Below are 18138 nucleotides of genomic sequence, written 5' to 3'. Positions count from 1 at the left end.
TAGTTTTCTTGTTTCTGTGGTACCAAACCTATTTAGTCTCTCCTAAAACAGCTCAGAACAGTGTACTGCTCATCATTTCTGAGCTAGTACTTGGTTGTATGAAAAAAAACACAACACCTGGCAGTAAGGGAGGCTTTGCACTCAGATGCTTTGTACTGTACTGGGACCAGGACTGGAAAGAGGGGGTAAAACTGGGTATCTGATTCCAGCTAATCATTGCTTGCACCTGAGGCATATATTTTCTACCCCATTTTCCTTACCCATGACAGCTGTGAGAGAAGTCTCCCAACAGCTTTTAATTCCTTAGCATCACTTTCCCAAGCTGTTAATGAAACAGGTTCTGAACAGAAGAACAGATACGCGAAATGACCTTTTTCCTTTTTCTTTCTACATCCCTGCCTCTTGCTTCTCTGCCAGGTCTCCAGATCATCTTCCCCCAGTACCTACAGGAGAAGTTTGTCCAGTCTGCCTTGAGTTACATCATGTGCAATGGCGAGGGGGAGTACATCTGCCGGAACAGCCAGTGCGGCTGCCAGTGTGCGGAGGAATTCCCGCAGTGCAACTGCCCCATCACCGACATCCAGATCATGGAGTACACACTAGCAAATATGGCCAAGTCCTGGACAGAAGCCTATAAAGATCTGGAGAATTCAGGTAACCAAGCAAAACTCACTCTCCAATTGATTTCTTTCAAACACAACTTGTCAGTCTATACCAGTTGAGAATCCTTTCCTTCCCTAGTATAATGTTACAGTTTGGATAAAAAATGGATGATATTGAGCCCAAAAGTATGATCTTGATCCTGAGGGATTGTTATAAACACTCATGTACAAATAAAATTACACACACCATGCATATGCATAAGGGGATATTTTCCATGGATTTTTTTTTTTTTTGATTAAAAATCTGATTTTTCAGACCAAACCAGCTCAGAATCTCTCTTTAATAGTCCTACAGAGAAACTTCCACAATATGAATGATGCAGAAATTGCTTTTCAGATTTGCATGAATGATTTATTCTGCTTTGGTGAAAGGCAATTCACAGAGAGAGCACAGGCCAGATGACACCTCATCTGAGATAGTGAGAAGGCAAAATGACTTCTCTCTCCTACAGTGCCGATGGCTGTTGGTGTGAACGTTTCTCTTCTTCCTCCGCTTTCTCCCAGTGTAACACTGGGGGTGTCAGTGGAGGTTGTTCCACTTTGATGCTGGTAACACTCATCGTCGATGTGCTACTTTGCCCACGCAGAAAACTCGGAAGGGTCCGAGACAAGAAAGCATCAGCATCGGTGCTGCCATATCATTTCCCTTATAATAGTCATTGGTCTGCCAACCTAGAAGACACAGTGGCACTGAGCAAAACTTGGTCAAGGACTGATCCCCACACTGACTCCCTCCTCTGGTGTAAGTCAGTTAATCCCCAACACCTTTTCTTTAATGTTTATTGCCATAACTCTCCAGGTCTTCATGTTAGGAAACATGTCTGCAAAGAAGGGACCATCTCACTCCAAGGTACTGAAAAATGTTTCTTCAGAAGTCTTCCCAGCAGCAGTTTCTTTCTTCATGTTGAAGGTCACCATAAGCTCTGTAGTTGGTAGAACTCAGGTGGCCTATGCTATATCCTCAGTGGGCTGCTGAGGGCTGCTCTGTATTTCAAGGTGTGGGCCCTGCTGGCATGTCTGTCATCACACAGGCTCTGGTGCTTGGACGAGCACCGTCAGAGCAGTACCCCATGCCCCAGGGCTGATGAGCATCATGACGAGAGCTACAAGACACAAACTGTGGGGAGTCACGGGGCTGAGGCAGTTCCAGAAGCAGCCCACTAGCTGAAGAAGGCAGTGGTTTTCTGAGGGGTTCTATAAATTTATGGGCAGGGTGGGAACACCAGGCCAAACCAGAAACTGAGCATCTGCTAGTGCAGCGCTGCACAAATCAGAATTATTGGCAGCACCTGCCAGCATGGTTACTTGTTGCTGGCTCTGGTGTGGGAATTTCTCACGAGCTGCTCAAGAGCCGCATGTTGGCCACCACTCATCAAACCCCTTTACATTTCCAGGGGATGTAACCCAGACACTTTGAAGGTGAGAGCCCTATGGAGGGAGAAAAATTACGGTCCCACAGTGATTGTTTTATTGTTACACTGGGCACTTCTTGCACTTGATCTAAGCAAAGTCCACAGTAGATAATTATATTTAGTCCCCCTTGCCTTGAGATTTTAACAGGGGAGGGTGTTTTTCATTTGCTGTGTTGAAGTGACACATTGCAGTGCAGTTCTCTGCTGTGCCACGGCCATATTCCACCCAGGGCTGGAGGCTTTTCAGGGCTAGATGGAGTGATTATCTTTATGTTTAAAGCTGCTGCATCTCATTCATCATTTTGTTGCATCATGTGCAAACTTATCCTTTGAGATGAAAGTTGCTATCACAAAAGACTGTAGTATTAGTGTTTTGCTTCTTTGTTTTAATAAAATTTCCCAATAACTGGAGGATTTTCTTCATAATGAACAACAGAAGAAAAATCTCTAGTGACATCTGAAGGCTTTTCCAGTAAAGAGGGATGAAAGGCACATGAGTGCTCTGAAAGCAAATATCATTTGTGCAGGAAGCGGCTGATAGCCTAAAAGATCTATATTCTGTTTCTGATCTGTGTGGGGTTCCTACGTCAATTTGAAAAAATCTTGCAGGGACCAATAAAAGGTTGGCGTTATTTGGGATAGCATCTTCAAAGTCAAGGAGGCTGCAGTGAACTAATGCTGCTTTAAATCAGCTCTGGAGCTTCTCCCAGCCCTGTGCTTCATTGCTCATGTATAAATTGAGAACAATAACACCACCTTTTTCTGTCTTGGCATTTTAGTACGGCTGGCCAAAAAAAAAAAAAAAAATCTACATCAGAACCATGATTCTGGATTTTTAAACAGCTTTTTGATTAAAAGTCATTTGTTTGGGGCTTTTTGTTGTTTGTTTGTATTTGCAGTACTATTTTTGTCTGATGAAAAGGTCATTTTTTAACTGAAAAGCACTGAAAAAAAAAAGCAAATTTCATCTCCAAAACAGATGTTTTGCTGTGATGCCACCAGTCTTCTCCAGAGGCAGGACCTCTGCCCCGCACCACCTGCGATGATGAGTCATTGCCCTGGGACCACCTGCAGTGACTCAGCAAAAAGAAGGGCCGTGGTGCACTCTGGGAGACGTAGTCCTAGCCATCGGCCACATTTTCTTTGCAGAGAAAATAAAATAAGAACGAATGCAAACAGCCTTATTAGTTAATTGGAAATGCTATGGGTTAAGAATGGACTATTCCCAGAAAAGTACAAGGCTTAGCACAATGCAGTCTTGGTTAGGGCCTTCAGGGATAGTTATAATATAAATAAAATATGAAGAAATACTTTTTTGGAAAGTATTTTCTTTCCTTTTTTTTTTTTTTTTCCTTCCCTTTTTTAAAAACAACTCCATTCAGCTGTTATTTTGCCAGATTTCTTTGCTCATTTGTTTTTCCCCCAACGTTGCACTGCAGTATCAAAATGTGCACACTGCACTGAAATTTCTCCCTCGCCCGTCTCTATGAAAAATGTAGCACATTCATCATCAGAGGGAAAAAAAAGCTTGGTCTTTTGCACAAACAGGCTTTTGAGGAAATTGATTTATAAGGGGCGGGAAGCAAATGCAAGGCTTTTACTGCTGAAAGGTACCAGGAGTAATCAGCATGGTCAACAGAAGCAATTATACATGATGATAGTTTCAGAGGACCACTGCACAGGAGAGAATCATTTTTGGGGAGGAGAAGGGCACTGAAAGCAGCATTACTGATAGAGTGAAAACCTGAGATGATTAAAAAAACCTCTCCCAGTTATCTTTGGGGAAGAAAGGAGACAAGCAGATGTCCTGTGGATCTTGATAGTGCAATGATGATAATTATTTTTATTAGGTGCTCAGTTTCACTGTGTGATGAGTAAAACATGAACATCCATTTACCATGTATATAACAATCCTACCAACTAATGCATAGATATTCTTTGTTAAGCGGTTAAGCATGAACTGCAGATTGTTGAATAATAAGAAATCTGTTATGCAAATATATATAGTCATAAATTCAGGTATATGAGGTTTGTACGATAGGTTCTAAATTATCTGCTTTGATTTTCTCCAATATTTCTGTGGAAAATTTCTCCTTTTTAGAAGACAACTGCCTTTTCAAGCTTTCTTTTTTGCCTTTTTTTATTTTTCCTTTTTTTTTTCTTCTGAAAACTGAGATGAAGGAAAAACAAATTTAAATGAGGAAAGGAAGAAAAATAATATTTATAACTTACAGGAAAAGAAGGCTACATTTCTCTTTGAGTACATTGTGGGTTTGGGGGGGGCTCTGGTCCAGCTTCCCGCTAGAAGCAGGATCATCACCAGCACTAGGTCAGGTCAGCTGTGGTTTTGTCTAGCAGTCTAAAATGATGGATTCTGCAACATCTCTGGGCAGCGTGTCCCAGTACTGCATTACCTCCAAGTGAAGAAGTTTTCCAGCAAATAACCTGAACTTCTCAAGCTGTAGCCTGTGTCTATTACTCCTTGTTATATCATCTGTCTCTAATAAGACTCTCTCTTTCACGTTTGTAACTACCTTCTGAGCAGTTGTAGGCTGTAATTAGATTGCCCCTTGGCTTCTCCTTCACCAGATTAAACAAGTGCAGATCCCTCCACCTGACCTCAGGGGACTCGTTCTCCAGACCCCTGACCATCTCTGTAGCCCTCAGCTCTACCCTTCCCAGTTTCTCAACAGACCTCTTTAATTGGGTGTCCAAAGCTGGGCAGAGAAACGCAGGTGCAGCCTCAGTAGAGCCAAGAAACAGGGAATATTAATGTCCTTCAATCTGGAGGTAGCCCAGGATGCAGTTTTCTGTATTGGCAGGGAGAACACAACATTGACCCACCTTCAGCATGGTGTCCCCCATAACCCCAAGGCACTTCCAGCTCCGCTGGCTGCTTCCAAGCTTGTGCTGCTGTGTGGGGTTGTTCTGCCCTGGTGCAGAGCTCTCTGCTTTTCTTTATTGCACTTTATGAGGTTTGTGTTGGCCCACTCCTCGAGTTTCTCAAGGTCCCAGTGTGTCAAACACAGTTTTCTGGTATCAAAAATTGGGTTAGTTTCTACTGAGAAAGTTGGAACCATCTGTCTGTTCTACATGAGGATGTCCCAGCCCGGTAATCAGATCCTAAGCAAACTATTCTTCTCAGTTAGAAAGAAAGGGATGGTCATAAACAGAAATAGTATCAGATTTTCTGTTCTGTTATGGGAAGAAAAACCCAAACCCTACATAAAGGCTTTATTGTTATTATTATTATTGTAAAGCAAAATCAAACAGAAATAAAGTGATCACAAAACAACATTTAACAACATTTTTTAGATCCATTAGATTTTTTCCTTTGGCTAAAATTGTCACATTTTTTTTCTGACTAGCCCCTCAAACTATTTTATTTTGTTTTCATTGTCACATAAAGCAACTCATTTAACTTCAAATGTAAAATCAGAAGGCTCTTTTTAAAAAATGACAAAGCGGGACATTTTCACACAATCCAAACCCTTCCTGTGGGGATTTTCTTAAGCTTTCTTCCCCTCTTTTTGTATTAATGACACAGCCAAAGTGATTTGACTTCAACAACAAATGGCATTTTAGAAGCAGCTGAAAAACAATTTAAATGAGAACTCTTTAGCTGACAATGATTACAGCTCCCTGCTTTTTGTTCGTAACCCCTAGACTATAATCCCATGCTCCAGGGAGCTTGCTCTCTTTTATTCTCCACCCTGTACACATTAACCGTTTTGTTTCACCCTGATGCTCCCGGGGTTTCATCTTCCCGCAGTAACAGTCATGGAGGCAGTGGGTTTCCTGGGGCAGAGCGACAGAGCAGGGAGCTGATGGACATCAGATTCCTCCAGCAGAGCACCTCAAACCTCACACCTCACCGCTGCTTCTCCATCCTGCTGATGTAAATCCTTGTAACTTCATCACAGTTCAGCTCCCTCTGTAGTTCTCCACGTTCTCGTGTCTTCCAGATGAGTTTAAATCCTTCATGAAAAGGCTACCTAGCAACCACTTCCTGACCATTGGGAGCATCCACCAGCACTGGGGGAACGACTGGGACCTGCAGAACCGCTACAAGCTGCTGCAGAGCTCCCTGGAAGCCCAGCGCCAGAAGATCCAGCGCACTGCCCGCAAACTCTTTGGCCTCAGTGTCCGGTGTCGGCACAACCCTAACCACCAGCTGCCTCGAGAAAGGTAACCCTCCTCCTTTGGGATGGCTGCGGTGTGGTGGGCTGAGCCTTTGCATGGACATAAACCCTACAGCTGAAGGGATTTGATACAGGGTGTGCTAATGTGGAGGGGTGGAAAATGCTAAACTCTGGGAGTGGGTTGAAATTGGGTAAGTAACCTTTATCACATCTCTAAGCATATCCACATCCCTTCTGTGTACCCAGTTGACAGGCACCCAATTGTTCTGTAGTGTTCCGTTAGAATACGATTATATGAGTCTCTGATTCTATGATAAAATGACATCAAACAGCCAACCAGACATTTTTTAAAAGGCCAATCTCCTTTTTAGGCAGTCTGGCACCACATACCACAGACAAATTTTAAGTCTCTATTTCTTGTTTAAGTGGGCATATGGAGTACAAGGTGCTTCAGATCATTTTTGGGTTGCGCTCCTCTGTGAATATAACCGGAGTGAAGGAGAAACCTTAGTTTCACTTGGAACATATCACATAGCTTCTACAAAATGCAGAGTGAACCTTCAAACCTGCATTGACCAGAAGCCTAGTGATGTTATTGCACATGGAGGGAGCAGATTTTCCATTACAGCTACAGCAGCTATTGATATCCAATAGTCACCTCCTGCTGGCTCCTCTCAGCCCTGCACTATGGCTTCTGAACATTTTTCCAGACCTGCATCTGTGTATTTTAATAAACATTACTTGTTTTTTTTTTTTTTTTTTTTTTTTTTTTTTTCCTACATTTTCTGGATTGAGGTAACACTGAAAATCTTGGGGGAAAAAAAAAAAAAAAAAAAAAAAAAGGTCCAAGTGCCTTTTCTTCCACGTTTCTCTGGAAAAGGTCATGCCAGCTTAGTATTTTAGAAGAAATCTTTTTTAGCTCCTTTATTACATAAATGTTCACTCTTAAGAGAAAATTAGCTGATTGTTGTGTCCTATTATCATCCTGCCCACCGGCTGCTAAGCATGCTGAGTCTTCATTTCATCACTGTGCAGCTCAGGAAACTCTTCCAAAGCTTAAGGTCTCTCTAATTACCAAGAATTCTCATGTCTCTGGACAAAGACTCAATGGTGTTACTAGGGATGAGGAGAAATATCTATTAAGTTTAAGAGATTATGAAAAAAAGTCTTTGGAGAAGTTCCTAAAATTGGCCCATTCCTGCCAAATGGCGAAGTTTCTTCAAACAAGCACACGGGTGGAGGAGCCACAAGCACAACCAGGCATTATTCTGAGCTGTGCCATAACAGCAGCAACGTGAAGCAGCAGCAAGCAGAGATCCAGTGAAGCATTCGGATAAATGTGTCTTTAGCATTTCTCTTCTATTTTAAAAAGTCAGCCAGGCAGAAAGGGAGCCTCCAACTAATACTATAAAATCTGGAGAAAGGAGGACAAAATGGATGATGGCAGCTGGGTTTTTAACTGACTGATGTGCTTGATTTGTTTAAGTCAATACCACCAGGCATAGTATAATTTCTTTTCTTATTTGTCATTCTGCATTTGTAGCTAGTCAGGGGAGGGGCTCAGCAGACAGATAGGTAGTGGAAGAGGTATGCATTTCATCCTTCTTTTCACTGGGCTTGGAAATACTCTAATTTTCTAATTGTTACCGTACAGAACGACAGACACTTATCAAGCATGCCAGTGGCTTTGAAAGGATGGAAAGCTTCTATTAAGAGCAAGCCTCTCTCTCTAATACACATAATAGTAAGCCTATATTATATATTCAAAAGCACCGTAAAAAAATAAAAATAAAAAAATAGGGCTGCTGTTGATTGCCCTCAGGGAAAGGAAGAGGTGGTGTTTCCAAAAGAAAGAGAGAGTAGGGATTTTTGCAATTAGGATGATTTTCCATGACCTTTTGTAACAGCTAAAAAGGAAATACAAATATATATATATATTTACTCTGCACTGCTTTTGCTTAAAAGCACCTCTTTGCAGGCAAGTTTGTTGGTTTAAAAAAAAAGAAACCACTCCTCAGTTGTTAAAGCTTCAACCTTGAATGAGCACCTATAGTTGTATTTTAAAATTCGGGATATAAAATATAAATAACACCCAAAGGAGGGGGACTGATACATGTTCTGGGCTCCAGCCATATTGTCATTAGTTAACAATACATCTCCCAGCTGCTGAGAATGAAAATAGCAATGTTTACTTCACTGCTCCACACAGAAAGCCCAAAGGTATCTCCACAGGAGCTAGTGCTGGCTGGAAAAGGAAAGGTGAGTTTGCAAAGGAAAACCCATTAAATTCCTACCTTTGTTCTTGCAATTAAAAAAGAAAAAGAAAAAGGAAAAAGAAAAAAAAAAAAAAAAGGAAAAAAAAGAACCTCTTCTGCTGGATGGTTTTTTTTTATGTTGTTGTTGGGTTTTGCTGTTTTTTTCTTTTTTTTTTTTTTTTAATTATTATTATTGTTGTTGTGGTGGTAGTAGCATTTTGTTTGTTTGTTTTTGTTGTTGTTTGTTTGCTTTGTTTATTTTTGGATTTTTTTTTTTTTTGGTTGGTTGGTTGATTTGTTTGGTTTGGTTTTCTGATCAGCTCAGATCCCTGTACAGCAAAGCTGCATCTTTGTCTCAGGGACACCCGCCAACTTCTTTCCCTCCCCAGACCTGATTAATCCTGAAGAATGACAAGTCAGAAAGAAATAAAATTATTCATCACCTTCTGTATAACCTGACCGCCATTTCTGATCAGAAAGCCCCCAAATGGCCTGCAAAACATTTTTTTTTCTTTTTTCAGTGGGGGTCACAAGAGATTTAAATGGTTTTAAATGGTGAAAGAGCTCTGCAGGATTATGTGGCTCCCAGTTCCCAGCATTGTGTAACTCCAGTGAGCAACAGCAGGAAACCATTGCAATATAACACTCACTCACAGCTCTGTCTGGATGTCATTTTATATCATTTGAGATTGGAATATCAGATATTAAAGTTGAACGTGAAATTGCTTACCAGTGACCTCTGAAGACACAGTTTTCCTTTTTTAATTGCACATGCTCTATTACTTTATACTTTGAACTAGCAGAGGAAGCAAACATTAAGCAAAATATCTCTTGCAATGATGTTAAGGAGGAGAAAGAGAAATTAATGACTCCTTAATGAAAGAGAAAATAATAAAAATAAAGATCAATGGCTATTCTGCTACTGGCATTCAGCTCTTAAACAGGGGCTCTTTTCAGCTTCCCTCTTCCCTGACTTCTCTTGGTTATATTCACATGAACCTGAGCCACAAGGGCATGTGTTTTAAGAAGTTTCCTCCTGTCAGCCAAAGGGCTGTGACTGGTCCTGCGTATATTCTTATCCTGTCCCAGTTGCAAGATAAAACGTGGTAATTTATACCACTTTTCCTCTCAGTCTATCACACTTCCCATTGTCATGTTTGTAGCCAATGCCCAGCTCTGCCCTGGATTCTGCATTTTCGTTTAATTACATCCTTTATTGCCGCCATCAGCAGATGGTGGGTAGTTCTTTTTTCATTTTTGTCCTACTTGTGTCTTTGCTGAATGCTATGACATGCACACACACACAAAACACTTCCTTCTCCAGAGCTCCTTCCATCCTTTCTCCACCAAGTTAATCTAAGGAACAGAAAAAATGACTAGCTTCAATTGCAAGATAGCTGCTGAGAATCCTTTCTTGTTTTGCTCTACCAGCAGCTAATATAAGCCAAGGATTCTTTCCTTTCCTGAGGCAGAACACACCAGCTGGACTAGGATGTGGTCATCTTACTCCAATTTTTATAGTGTCCCCTGCTGTACAGCCTGGCAGTCTTTATCCCATGAACTCAATGGCATTATCAAGATATAAAACTTGTGTCAGAAAGCTTCAAACCAGCACTGTCAAAATGTGTTGGGAATCCTGAGCATGAGCAGTGGTGTAAGGAAATCAGGAGAGTTGCATTCACTTGCACAGAGCTGGAATTGTGATGTGTTCAGTTGTCGTCACCAAGCCCAACCATGGGAAGAGCAACCTGCAGGCACCTTGTGCTTGCCTTCAGCAATTCTCACAACCACAGCAAGCCCAGGCAGCCAGTGTGCATACACTGGGGACCTGCTTTGGTTTTAGTTCATCCTCCACTTGCACATCATCCCTCAGCTTCATGCTTAGAGTAGTGGTTAGAAGCAAAGAGCGAAGCTTTCATGTGCACAGGGGAACCAAGGTGGGCTCACAGGAGAGAGCTCAGGACGAACGACGCCTGGGATCTGCACGTCTTGCTAAACTCAAGAACATTTAGCTGGCTTTCCAAACAAGACCTGCAAGGCTTAAATAGGATAGATTTTTAAATTATTTTTTATTGCATAAAAAGTGGCCAAAAATTCACCTATGAGCAGAAATCAAACTCAATCCCCAGGAGATGGTTTTGAGAGTGCTTGTTGCTGTCAGCAGCACATTTTGCAGTCACTCTGTGCTGTTCCCTGCCCCTCCCTCCAAAGCAGAGCTGTCCTAGAAGCCAAGAATGTCCCCTGCCCATTGCTGGGGACCAGGCGGGGCTGTCACCACCTCCCACTACAGCAGACACTTCTAGAGGTGCCTTTCTCAGAGCCCCCTGCCCCCCTTTTCTTTTGCACTGCTGGGAGAGCTCCTGCTAGTTGTGAATACAGGAGAGTGACCCTGACAGCCCTGTACTGCAGGAGGAACATGAAAATTGCCCCTTCCTACATCCAAGACATCAGTGTTTTTGTGATAAATTCACTTCTTTTTTCTTTTCCTTATTATGCTTTTACCAGTTTTCTTTCTGCTTTTTTTTTTTTCTTTCTTGCCATTTCTCTGTCTTTCCCTTATTGCTATTGTTCCAGTTTTTACCTTTTTCATCCCTAAGCCTCCTGCCTCCTGCATTTTTCACTCATTTTTCCTTTTACCTGCACATTTTCCCCTCTTTCTTCCCCTACCCTTTTTGCTTCTGCTCCTTGATTATTTTTTTCCTTCTAGTGCTTTCCTCTGTTTTATACTTTCATCCCTCCACTCCCTCCCTCCCCCTAATCATCTTGCTGTTCGTTGCTGCTGTATCATTTAATGCCTTCTTTGATACAGCCTACAGCTTAATGATTATTCGGAGGTCAGGCGATGCAGGTGCCATGAATTTCACTAATCCAGCTCTGAGAGCCTCTGTCCATAATCACTCCTCCCGTTCTACAGGGACTGAATCCTAATTTGTCATTAGCCAGTCCTCTCACTGCGGCGCTACCAAGAACTTTTTGCCCAGAGGAGACAATGAAGTATTCATTAGCTGGGGGGGAGGCAGAGGGGAGGGAGCGGGCGGCTGGGTTCTGCTGGAGGCTGCGGAGAAAGGAGTCGCTGTGCTGAGATCCCCCAGGAAGGGGGGGACGAGGGGGCAGCAAGGCAACCTTGCAAGGCGGTGGTACAAAAAGAGAGCGTGGGTTACGGTGTCGTTCTTTCGGCGCCGTTCCAGGGCCACGGGACGTAGAGGTGAGGGTGCTGGTAGAGCAATTATGGGAGTGGTGGGGCCTGGAAATGAGCAAGTGTGGCTGCTTGTTAAGGGGAGAAGCTGTAAGAGGAGGTTAATTAGCAGCAGGTTTCTTAAAGGAGAAGCTGTTCGAGCAGCTTTGTCACCGTGCATCCTGACTTCCATGCTCTTTGCTGATGTTTTTGCACTCTGCACCATGAGCAGAGGTTGCCTTATCCCATTACAATCTATTTTGGGAAGTGGGGGAAATTATCTGGGGTATGGAGAGGGGTTGTTGCCCACCACCAGCCTAGGAGTTATACTGACCTGCAGTACCTGAACACACCTCAGCCTCTGGCACAGCTTGATCAGCTCCCCTCCCATGGCTGAACTTTCTCACCACCATGCTGATGAGAGCCTCAGGAGAAGGCTGAGCCAGTCTCAGCTCTTAGAGCAGCGTGCAGAGAAAAATGATCAGTCCTGATTTATGGCTATTTCGTAGAGGGCTTCTCTTCTCCATGGAAGGAGTAAGCGGCAGATGTAAGAGTGAGCCTGGGATGGCTCCCAAATGCCACAGCAGGGCATCAGTGTTATGAAAGCTCCACCTCAGAAATATCCCTAAAAGGCACTGTGGACTTAGAAAGATGTCAACCCCATAGGCTCTGGGAGGCTCTATGGTCCTAATCCTTTCTTCTTCCCACCTGCAGGACAATACAGGAATGGCTTACCCGGGTCCAGTCCCTGCTGTACTGCAATGAGAATGGGTTCTGGGGGACCTTTCTGGAAAGCCAACGGAGCTGCGTTTGCCACGGTGGCACCAGCCTGTGCCAGCGCCCCATCCCCTGCATCATCGGGGGCAACAACAGCTGTGCTATGTGCAGCCTTGCCAACATCTCTCTGTGTGGCTCATGCAACAAGGGCTATAAGCTTTACCGGGGTCGCTGCGAGCCTCAGAACGTAGACTCGGAGCGGAGCGAGCAGTTCATCAGCTTTGAGACGGACTTGGACTTCCAGGACCTGGAGCTGAAGTACCTGCTGCAGAAAATGGACTCTCGCCTGTACGTGCACACCACCTTCATCAGCAACGAGATCCGCCTGGACACCTTCTTTGACCCCAGGTGGCGCAAGCGCATGTCCCTCACCTTGAAGAGCAACAAGAACCGGATGGACTTCATCCACATGGTGATTGGGATCTCCATGCGAATCTGCCAGATGCGCAACAGCAGCCTGGACCCTATGTTCTTTGTCTACGTCAACCCGTTCAGTGGGAGTCACTCCGAGGGCTGGAACATGCCCTTTGGGGAGTACGGCTACCCACGCTGGGAGAAAATCCGCCTCCAAAACAGCCAGTGCTACAACTGGACCCTGCTACTGGGCAACCGGTGGAAAACCTTTTTCGAGACCGTCCACATCTACCTACGCAGCCGGACTCGGCTGCCCTCCCTGCTGCGTAACGAGACTGGCCAAGGGCCTGTGGACCTTTCCGACCCCACCAAGCGCCAGTTCTACATCAAGATCTCGGATGTGCAGGTGTATGGCTACAGCCTGCGCTTTAACGCCGACCTCCTGCGCAGTGCCGTGCAGCAGGTCAACCAGTCGTACACGCAAGGTGGGCAGTTCTACTCGTCCTCCTCCGTCATGCTCTTGCTGCTGGATATTCGGGACCGAATCAATAGACTGGCGCCTCCCGTGGCCCCAGGGAAGCCCCAGCTGGATCTGTTCTCTTGTATGCTCAAGCACCGCCTGAAGCTCACCAACAGCGAGATCATCCGCGTGAACCACGCTCTAGACCTGTACAACACCGAGATCCTCAAACAGTCGGACCAGATGACAGCCAAACTCTGCTAACCCGGACTTTTCAGTGGACATGTTGGTGACTGATCCTTTTGCTGTAAAAAAATAAAAGAGGAAAAAAAAAAAGAGGGAAAAAAGTAAAAAAGAAAGAAAGAAAAGGGGGGAAAAAGCAAAGGGGGAAGAACAAAATTTGTAAAATGTAATTAATATACAAAAGAGAAAAAAAAAAGAGGAAATTCTTCATTTGTTGAAAACTAAACCCGTTCTAGCAGCTGTATAAAACTGTCAGGCATGTTTGTTATTTCTATAATCCGTCATAAAAGGGTAACACCTTACTCTCTCTTGACCTTGGGGGTGTTGTTTGCTAGTCCTCAGAGGCAGCGGGGTAAATATAAGGAGGAGCAGAGAGAGGGGCAAATTTCTGTAATGAACTGTAAAGATTTCTGCTATGCAGGTGCCACGACAAAGAGACAAAAAAAATCAAAGTAAACAAACAAAAAAGAGTTATATGTAAATGTAAAAGAACTGCCATTATTCCTAGTGGGAGTAAATGGTTAAAGATAAAAAATATTTCTTCTGTTGAGATTTATGCCAGCTTTATGTTGAATTATTCACCCAGCCTGTGCTGAGCTTTGCTGGAGGACAGAAGGTGATGGCAGTCCTTTGAGAGTAAAACAAGTGCCTCGTTGGTGAGAAGACACATGAGGTGGAGGGTGGATGCAGATCTGAGGTGTCTTCGCTTTGGCATTTCCACCTCAGAAGACTTTTCACTGGAGGTAGTGTCAGCTCTTGCCAAAGAGAGGGGCAGGGCAGGGCTCTGCAGTGCCTTTGGCTCCAGCCCATGCCTGGCACTAGGCTGCCGTTGCCTTCAGTCTGGCCAGTGCACATCCCCTGTAAACCTTCCCAAGTCATTCCTCTTCACGGTGTCTCTACAGAGTCCCTCAAACCGAGAAGGTAAATTTATATTCTATTTCAGAAAATCTAGAGTTAAAGGCAAACCTGAGTTTGGCTTTTAACCCATGTCCTGGGATTCCTAATAACACTGGGTAACCTTCATCACCAAAAAACCAAAGCACAATGTAAAAAAACACATTGCCAAGGAAACCTGGAGATGTAGAAGAACACACCAGTTATTTTAGCTCTTTGGGGATAGAAAAATCCTTTTAATTTTCCTCTGTTTCTGTGGCTATGAAGAATATCATTGTTTTGATACAGATTATTTATCCACAAGACCAACCAAACAGAAAGCAGATGAGAAAATTTTATTTCAATATCTCCAAAACTCACAAAAAGAGGGTGGGACACAATAACCAAATTTATTCTGAATTTACAAGGACAAAGCCAAATTTAAAAGGGTTATAAGAAAGAAAAAGAAAGGAAAGAAAGAGAGAAAGAGAAAGACAGAGAGAGAGAGAGAATGAAAGAAAGAAAGAAAGAAAGAAAGAAAGAAAGAAAGAAAGAAAGAAAGAATGAAAGAAAGAAAGAAAGAAAGAAAGAAAGAAAGAAAGAAAGAAAGAAAGAAAGAAAGAAAGAAAGAAAGGAAAGAAAGAGAGAAAGAGAAAGACAGAGAGAGAGAGAGAGAGAGAGAGAGAAAGAAAGAAAGAAAGAAAGAAAGAAAGAAAGAAAAGAAAGAAAGAAAGAAAGAAAGAAAGAAAGAAAGAAAGAAAGAAAGAAAGAAAGAAAGAAAGAAAGAAAGAAAGAAAGAAAGAAAGAAAGAAAAGAAAGAAAAAAAGAAAGAAAAGAAATACCTAAAAGCTGGGTAAAATTTAACTGTGTGTGTGCTTGTGTGTTCAGATTTTATTTTTTGTTTAATGCAGGCTATACTGTGTGAATATAAGATGAGCTGAGCTAGTGATGAAGCTCAAGCATGGGGGAGGAGAGTAGTGGGGTGTTTCTCTTAATTTCACTGTTAGTTGAAATTTCTTTGTGAAAACTGCCAGAGCGAGACCAGACGTTCTGCCCTTTTAGAAGGGAGCAACAGGTCTCTCATCCTACCCACTTGTAGAGCTGGAGGAGTGTCCTGTGGAAAAGCAGGGCACAGCAGGAGGGACAGTTTTGATCCAAAACCCAAGATTCAGACCTGGCTCAAGACTTAACCTGTTGGTTCAATCAAGTTCAAAATAGTCTTGTATGTGTTTTGACCTTCTTTGTAGATTCTTAGAATAACATTAGTTCTTCTGGAAAGAGCTAAATGCATTGTGGTGTTATTCATGTGACTCCAGGGACTCAGACAATTAAGTCTGGCTTCAGGTTTTGTTTAATTTGAGAGGTTTTGGTTGATGCAAATCAAAGCTGAGAATGACTTAGATAGCTTGAGGAAAATAAACATTCACTGAACTCTCCTGCTGAACTAATAATTAAGAGCATAAGAGAAACTATCTGCCTAGTTAGTGAGAAAACAAAAAGGAGTCCTCGTCACAAAGCACACATCAATCCTTGTCTGTCCCCCCCCAGAGGAGGGCACGTGCATGAGCCTGAAGAAGATCTGGGTAAATTAAACAAAGATGTTTCTAGGGACATTCATCCATTCCAGTTGGTAGTAACTTTGACTTTGTCTTTTCCCTAGCTTATGCTGAGATCTCTTTCTATCTTTACTCGTCAGTCCCTGGAAAAGGTTGCAAGGTTGCCTGCTTCTTAGTTTGTTCATTTGTTTTTTCTTTTTGTCATTGTTTGATTGGGTCTTTGTCTGCATAGTAGAGGTTCGTGCTTATAGACCCCACCATTCAAACAAGTTACTTTATAGTTGTGACATTTCTGTGTCAGCTTTCCAATAAGAGAAAATTTACTGGCAATGGTATGCATGGAAGCTAGTTTTAAGCAAATAGTTGAGAGTATTCATGGGAAATGAATGTCAGATTTGTAATTATGAGTGAAAATAATGTTCCTGACAGTTTCATCCATCCAAGAATGGAATAGAAATATACTGTTTAATTTACATGTATGACCCGAAGAGCTGACACTGAAAAGAACTACAGTTATTGCTCTAAAAATACTGAATACTGCTTATGAGCAACCTATAGCCTGAGATGCAGTCCGCATTCGATGATGGGATCTATTCGTGGCTGGAAATAGTGAATGTGCTAACACGAAGTGAAATGAATTTGATAAATTGCTTTCCTACAAGATAAGCATCCAACTCCAGTGAGTAGCAGCCAGAGAAGTTGCAAGTAAACCTCAGATCTTGTGGGTAACTAACAACACGTTAGCTAAATCTTGTCCTGTGTTTGTGGGACTATTAGTGATCAAAATGATTACTCTCATGTATTCTTAATGATGCCCTGGGATGATCAGCCTCAAGCTAATCTGGGCTTCAGCAAGGAGTGCAACACCAGGGACTTTACACAAGACATTGGAAGCCAGCAGAACTTTAAACCACCACTGTCCAGTCCAGGCCAAAGCAGTGGTAGAGAGCAGAGAGGTGCAGACATGCATTGTCCTGATGTCACGACATGCCATGGGGATACGATGGCACATTACAACAGTGATGTGTTGTATCCATGCAGAGATGTTGTTGCAGCATGGCTGAATGACATTTTGGGGATGGAATGAAGACAAAATGTCACGGATCAATTCTTTTGTCCTTCAGGGTAGAGGAAAGTGCAGCTATCTGGCAGTCCAGACAGCTTTTTGGGCTCAAAATTTATGTCAAAGAGAAAAAAAAAGAAAAATAAAACCAAACAACCCAATCAACTGTGTCTCGGACCGCACTACACTCTACTTTTGATGCTGGAACAAGAGATGTCTGGGTCCAGACACAGAGTGGGAAAATCACTCTGCAAGAAAATTACACAGTGAGAACATTTTTGTGCCCTACCTTTCAAATGTGAAATGTTCACAATACCACAAACAGGGCACCCAGTCTCTGCTCAGTCCCATAAGCACTTCTCCTGGTTCCTGACCAGTGACATCCAAATCTAGAACAAGGTGATGCAGGTTTGGTTTAGGGTATTTGTTCTGCAGGAGGTAGAAGACCAAATATTTTTGGCAAAGACAAATTAGCTCACATCACCCTAGAGAGACCACACCAGTGCTGCAGTGGTGTTAATGGATTTCTGAGGGAATTATGTCCAAGTCCTTCACTTGGCCAGAAAAAGGTTTTACAAGACAATGCAAGAATGGAGGGTAATTAATAGGGGAGAATTAGCTGGGGCCCAGAGAGCACTTTGACACATAAAACTAGAATCACTAAGCTGTATGGTCAGTAGGTAGTGCTACGTAGTTCAATGTTAAAAAGGATCTTCAGACTTTGAGGTTTGAGCAGTCGTTTTCTGTACGAGAATGAAACTCAGCTCCCTTCACCTGGGCGAAAGGGAGCTGGGGAGCGATCTCTAAGAGCATCCAGCTCAGCTAACACAGAGATGGTCCTACTGAGTCGTAACAGATGCTCATCCCTTGTTACAGTTAAGTTAGGGAGACTCTATGAAAGCTGAAGCTTCTGAATAAATCAGAGGAAGAAAGAAAAGCCAGATGCCAGGTGTCCCAAAGGCTAAGCAAGGCAAAGACCAGCAGGTAGAGCAGACTCCCTGCTCCCTGTCTCCAAATGAAGAACTTTTGGGATCGGTTGCTTCAAGCCACATGAGAGAACGCGCTAGGAGCTTGTTAAGAATTGTGCTTTTCTACATTTATTTAGAGTTACCAGCCGATGTGGCAGAAAGCAACGGACGTCAGCAAGTCTTATTAATATGCTGATG

The 18138-nt window shown here is 43.0% G+C and overlaps 1 protein-coding gene across 2 annotated transcripts in view; it reads left to right on the top strand.

The window, feature by feature from the left end:
- The window catches only part of BRINP1 (BMP/retinoic acid inducible neural specific 1), an 84635-nt gene extending 70599 nt beyond the window's left edge, over window positions 1-14036 (top strand). For both annotated transcript variants that reach the window (XM_068656932.1, XM_068656933.1), the window contains 3 exons: window positions 418-654; window positions 6040-6262; window positions 12361-14036. In XM_068656932.1, coding sequence (XP_068513033.1) covers window positions 418-654; window positions 6040-6262; window positions 12361-13501 — 1601 coding nt within the window. In that variant the 3' untranslated portion in view covers window positions 13502-14036. The remainder of the gene's footprint in view (window positions 1-417; window positions 655-6039; window positions 6263-12360) is intronic.
- Window positions 14037-18138: the final 4102 nt, after the last annotated feature.

The sequence above is a fragment of the Anas acuta genome, chromosome 20 (genome assembly GCF_963932015.1).
Source record: "Anas acuta chromosome 20, bAnaAcu1.1, whole genome shotgun sequence".
Taxonomy (NCBI): domain Eukaryota; kingdom Metazoa; phylum Chordata; class Aves; order Anseriformes; family Anatidae; genus Anas; species Anas acuta.
Note: the sequence above shows the minus strand (reverse complement) of the source record. Positions and strands in the feature narration are given on the sequence as shown.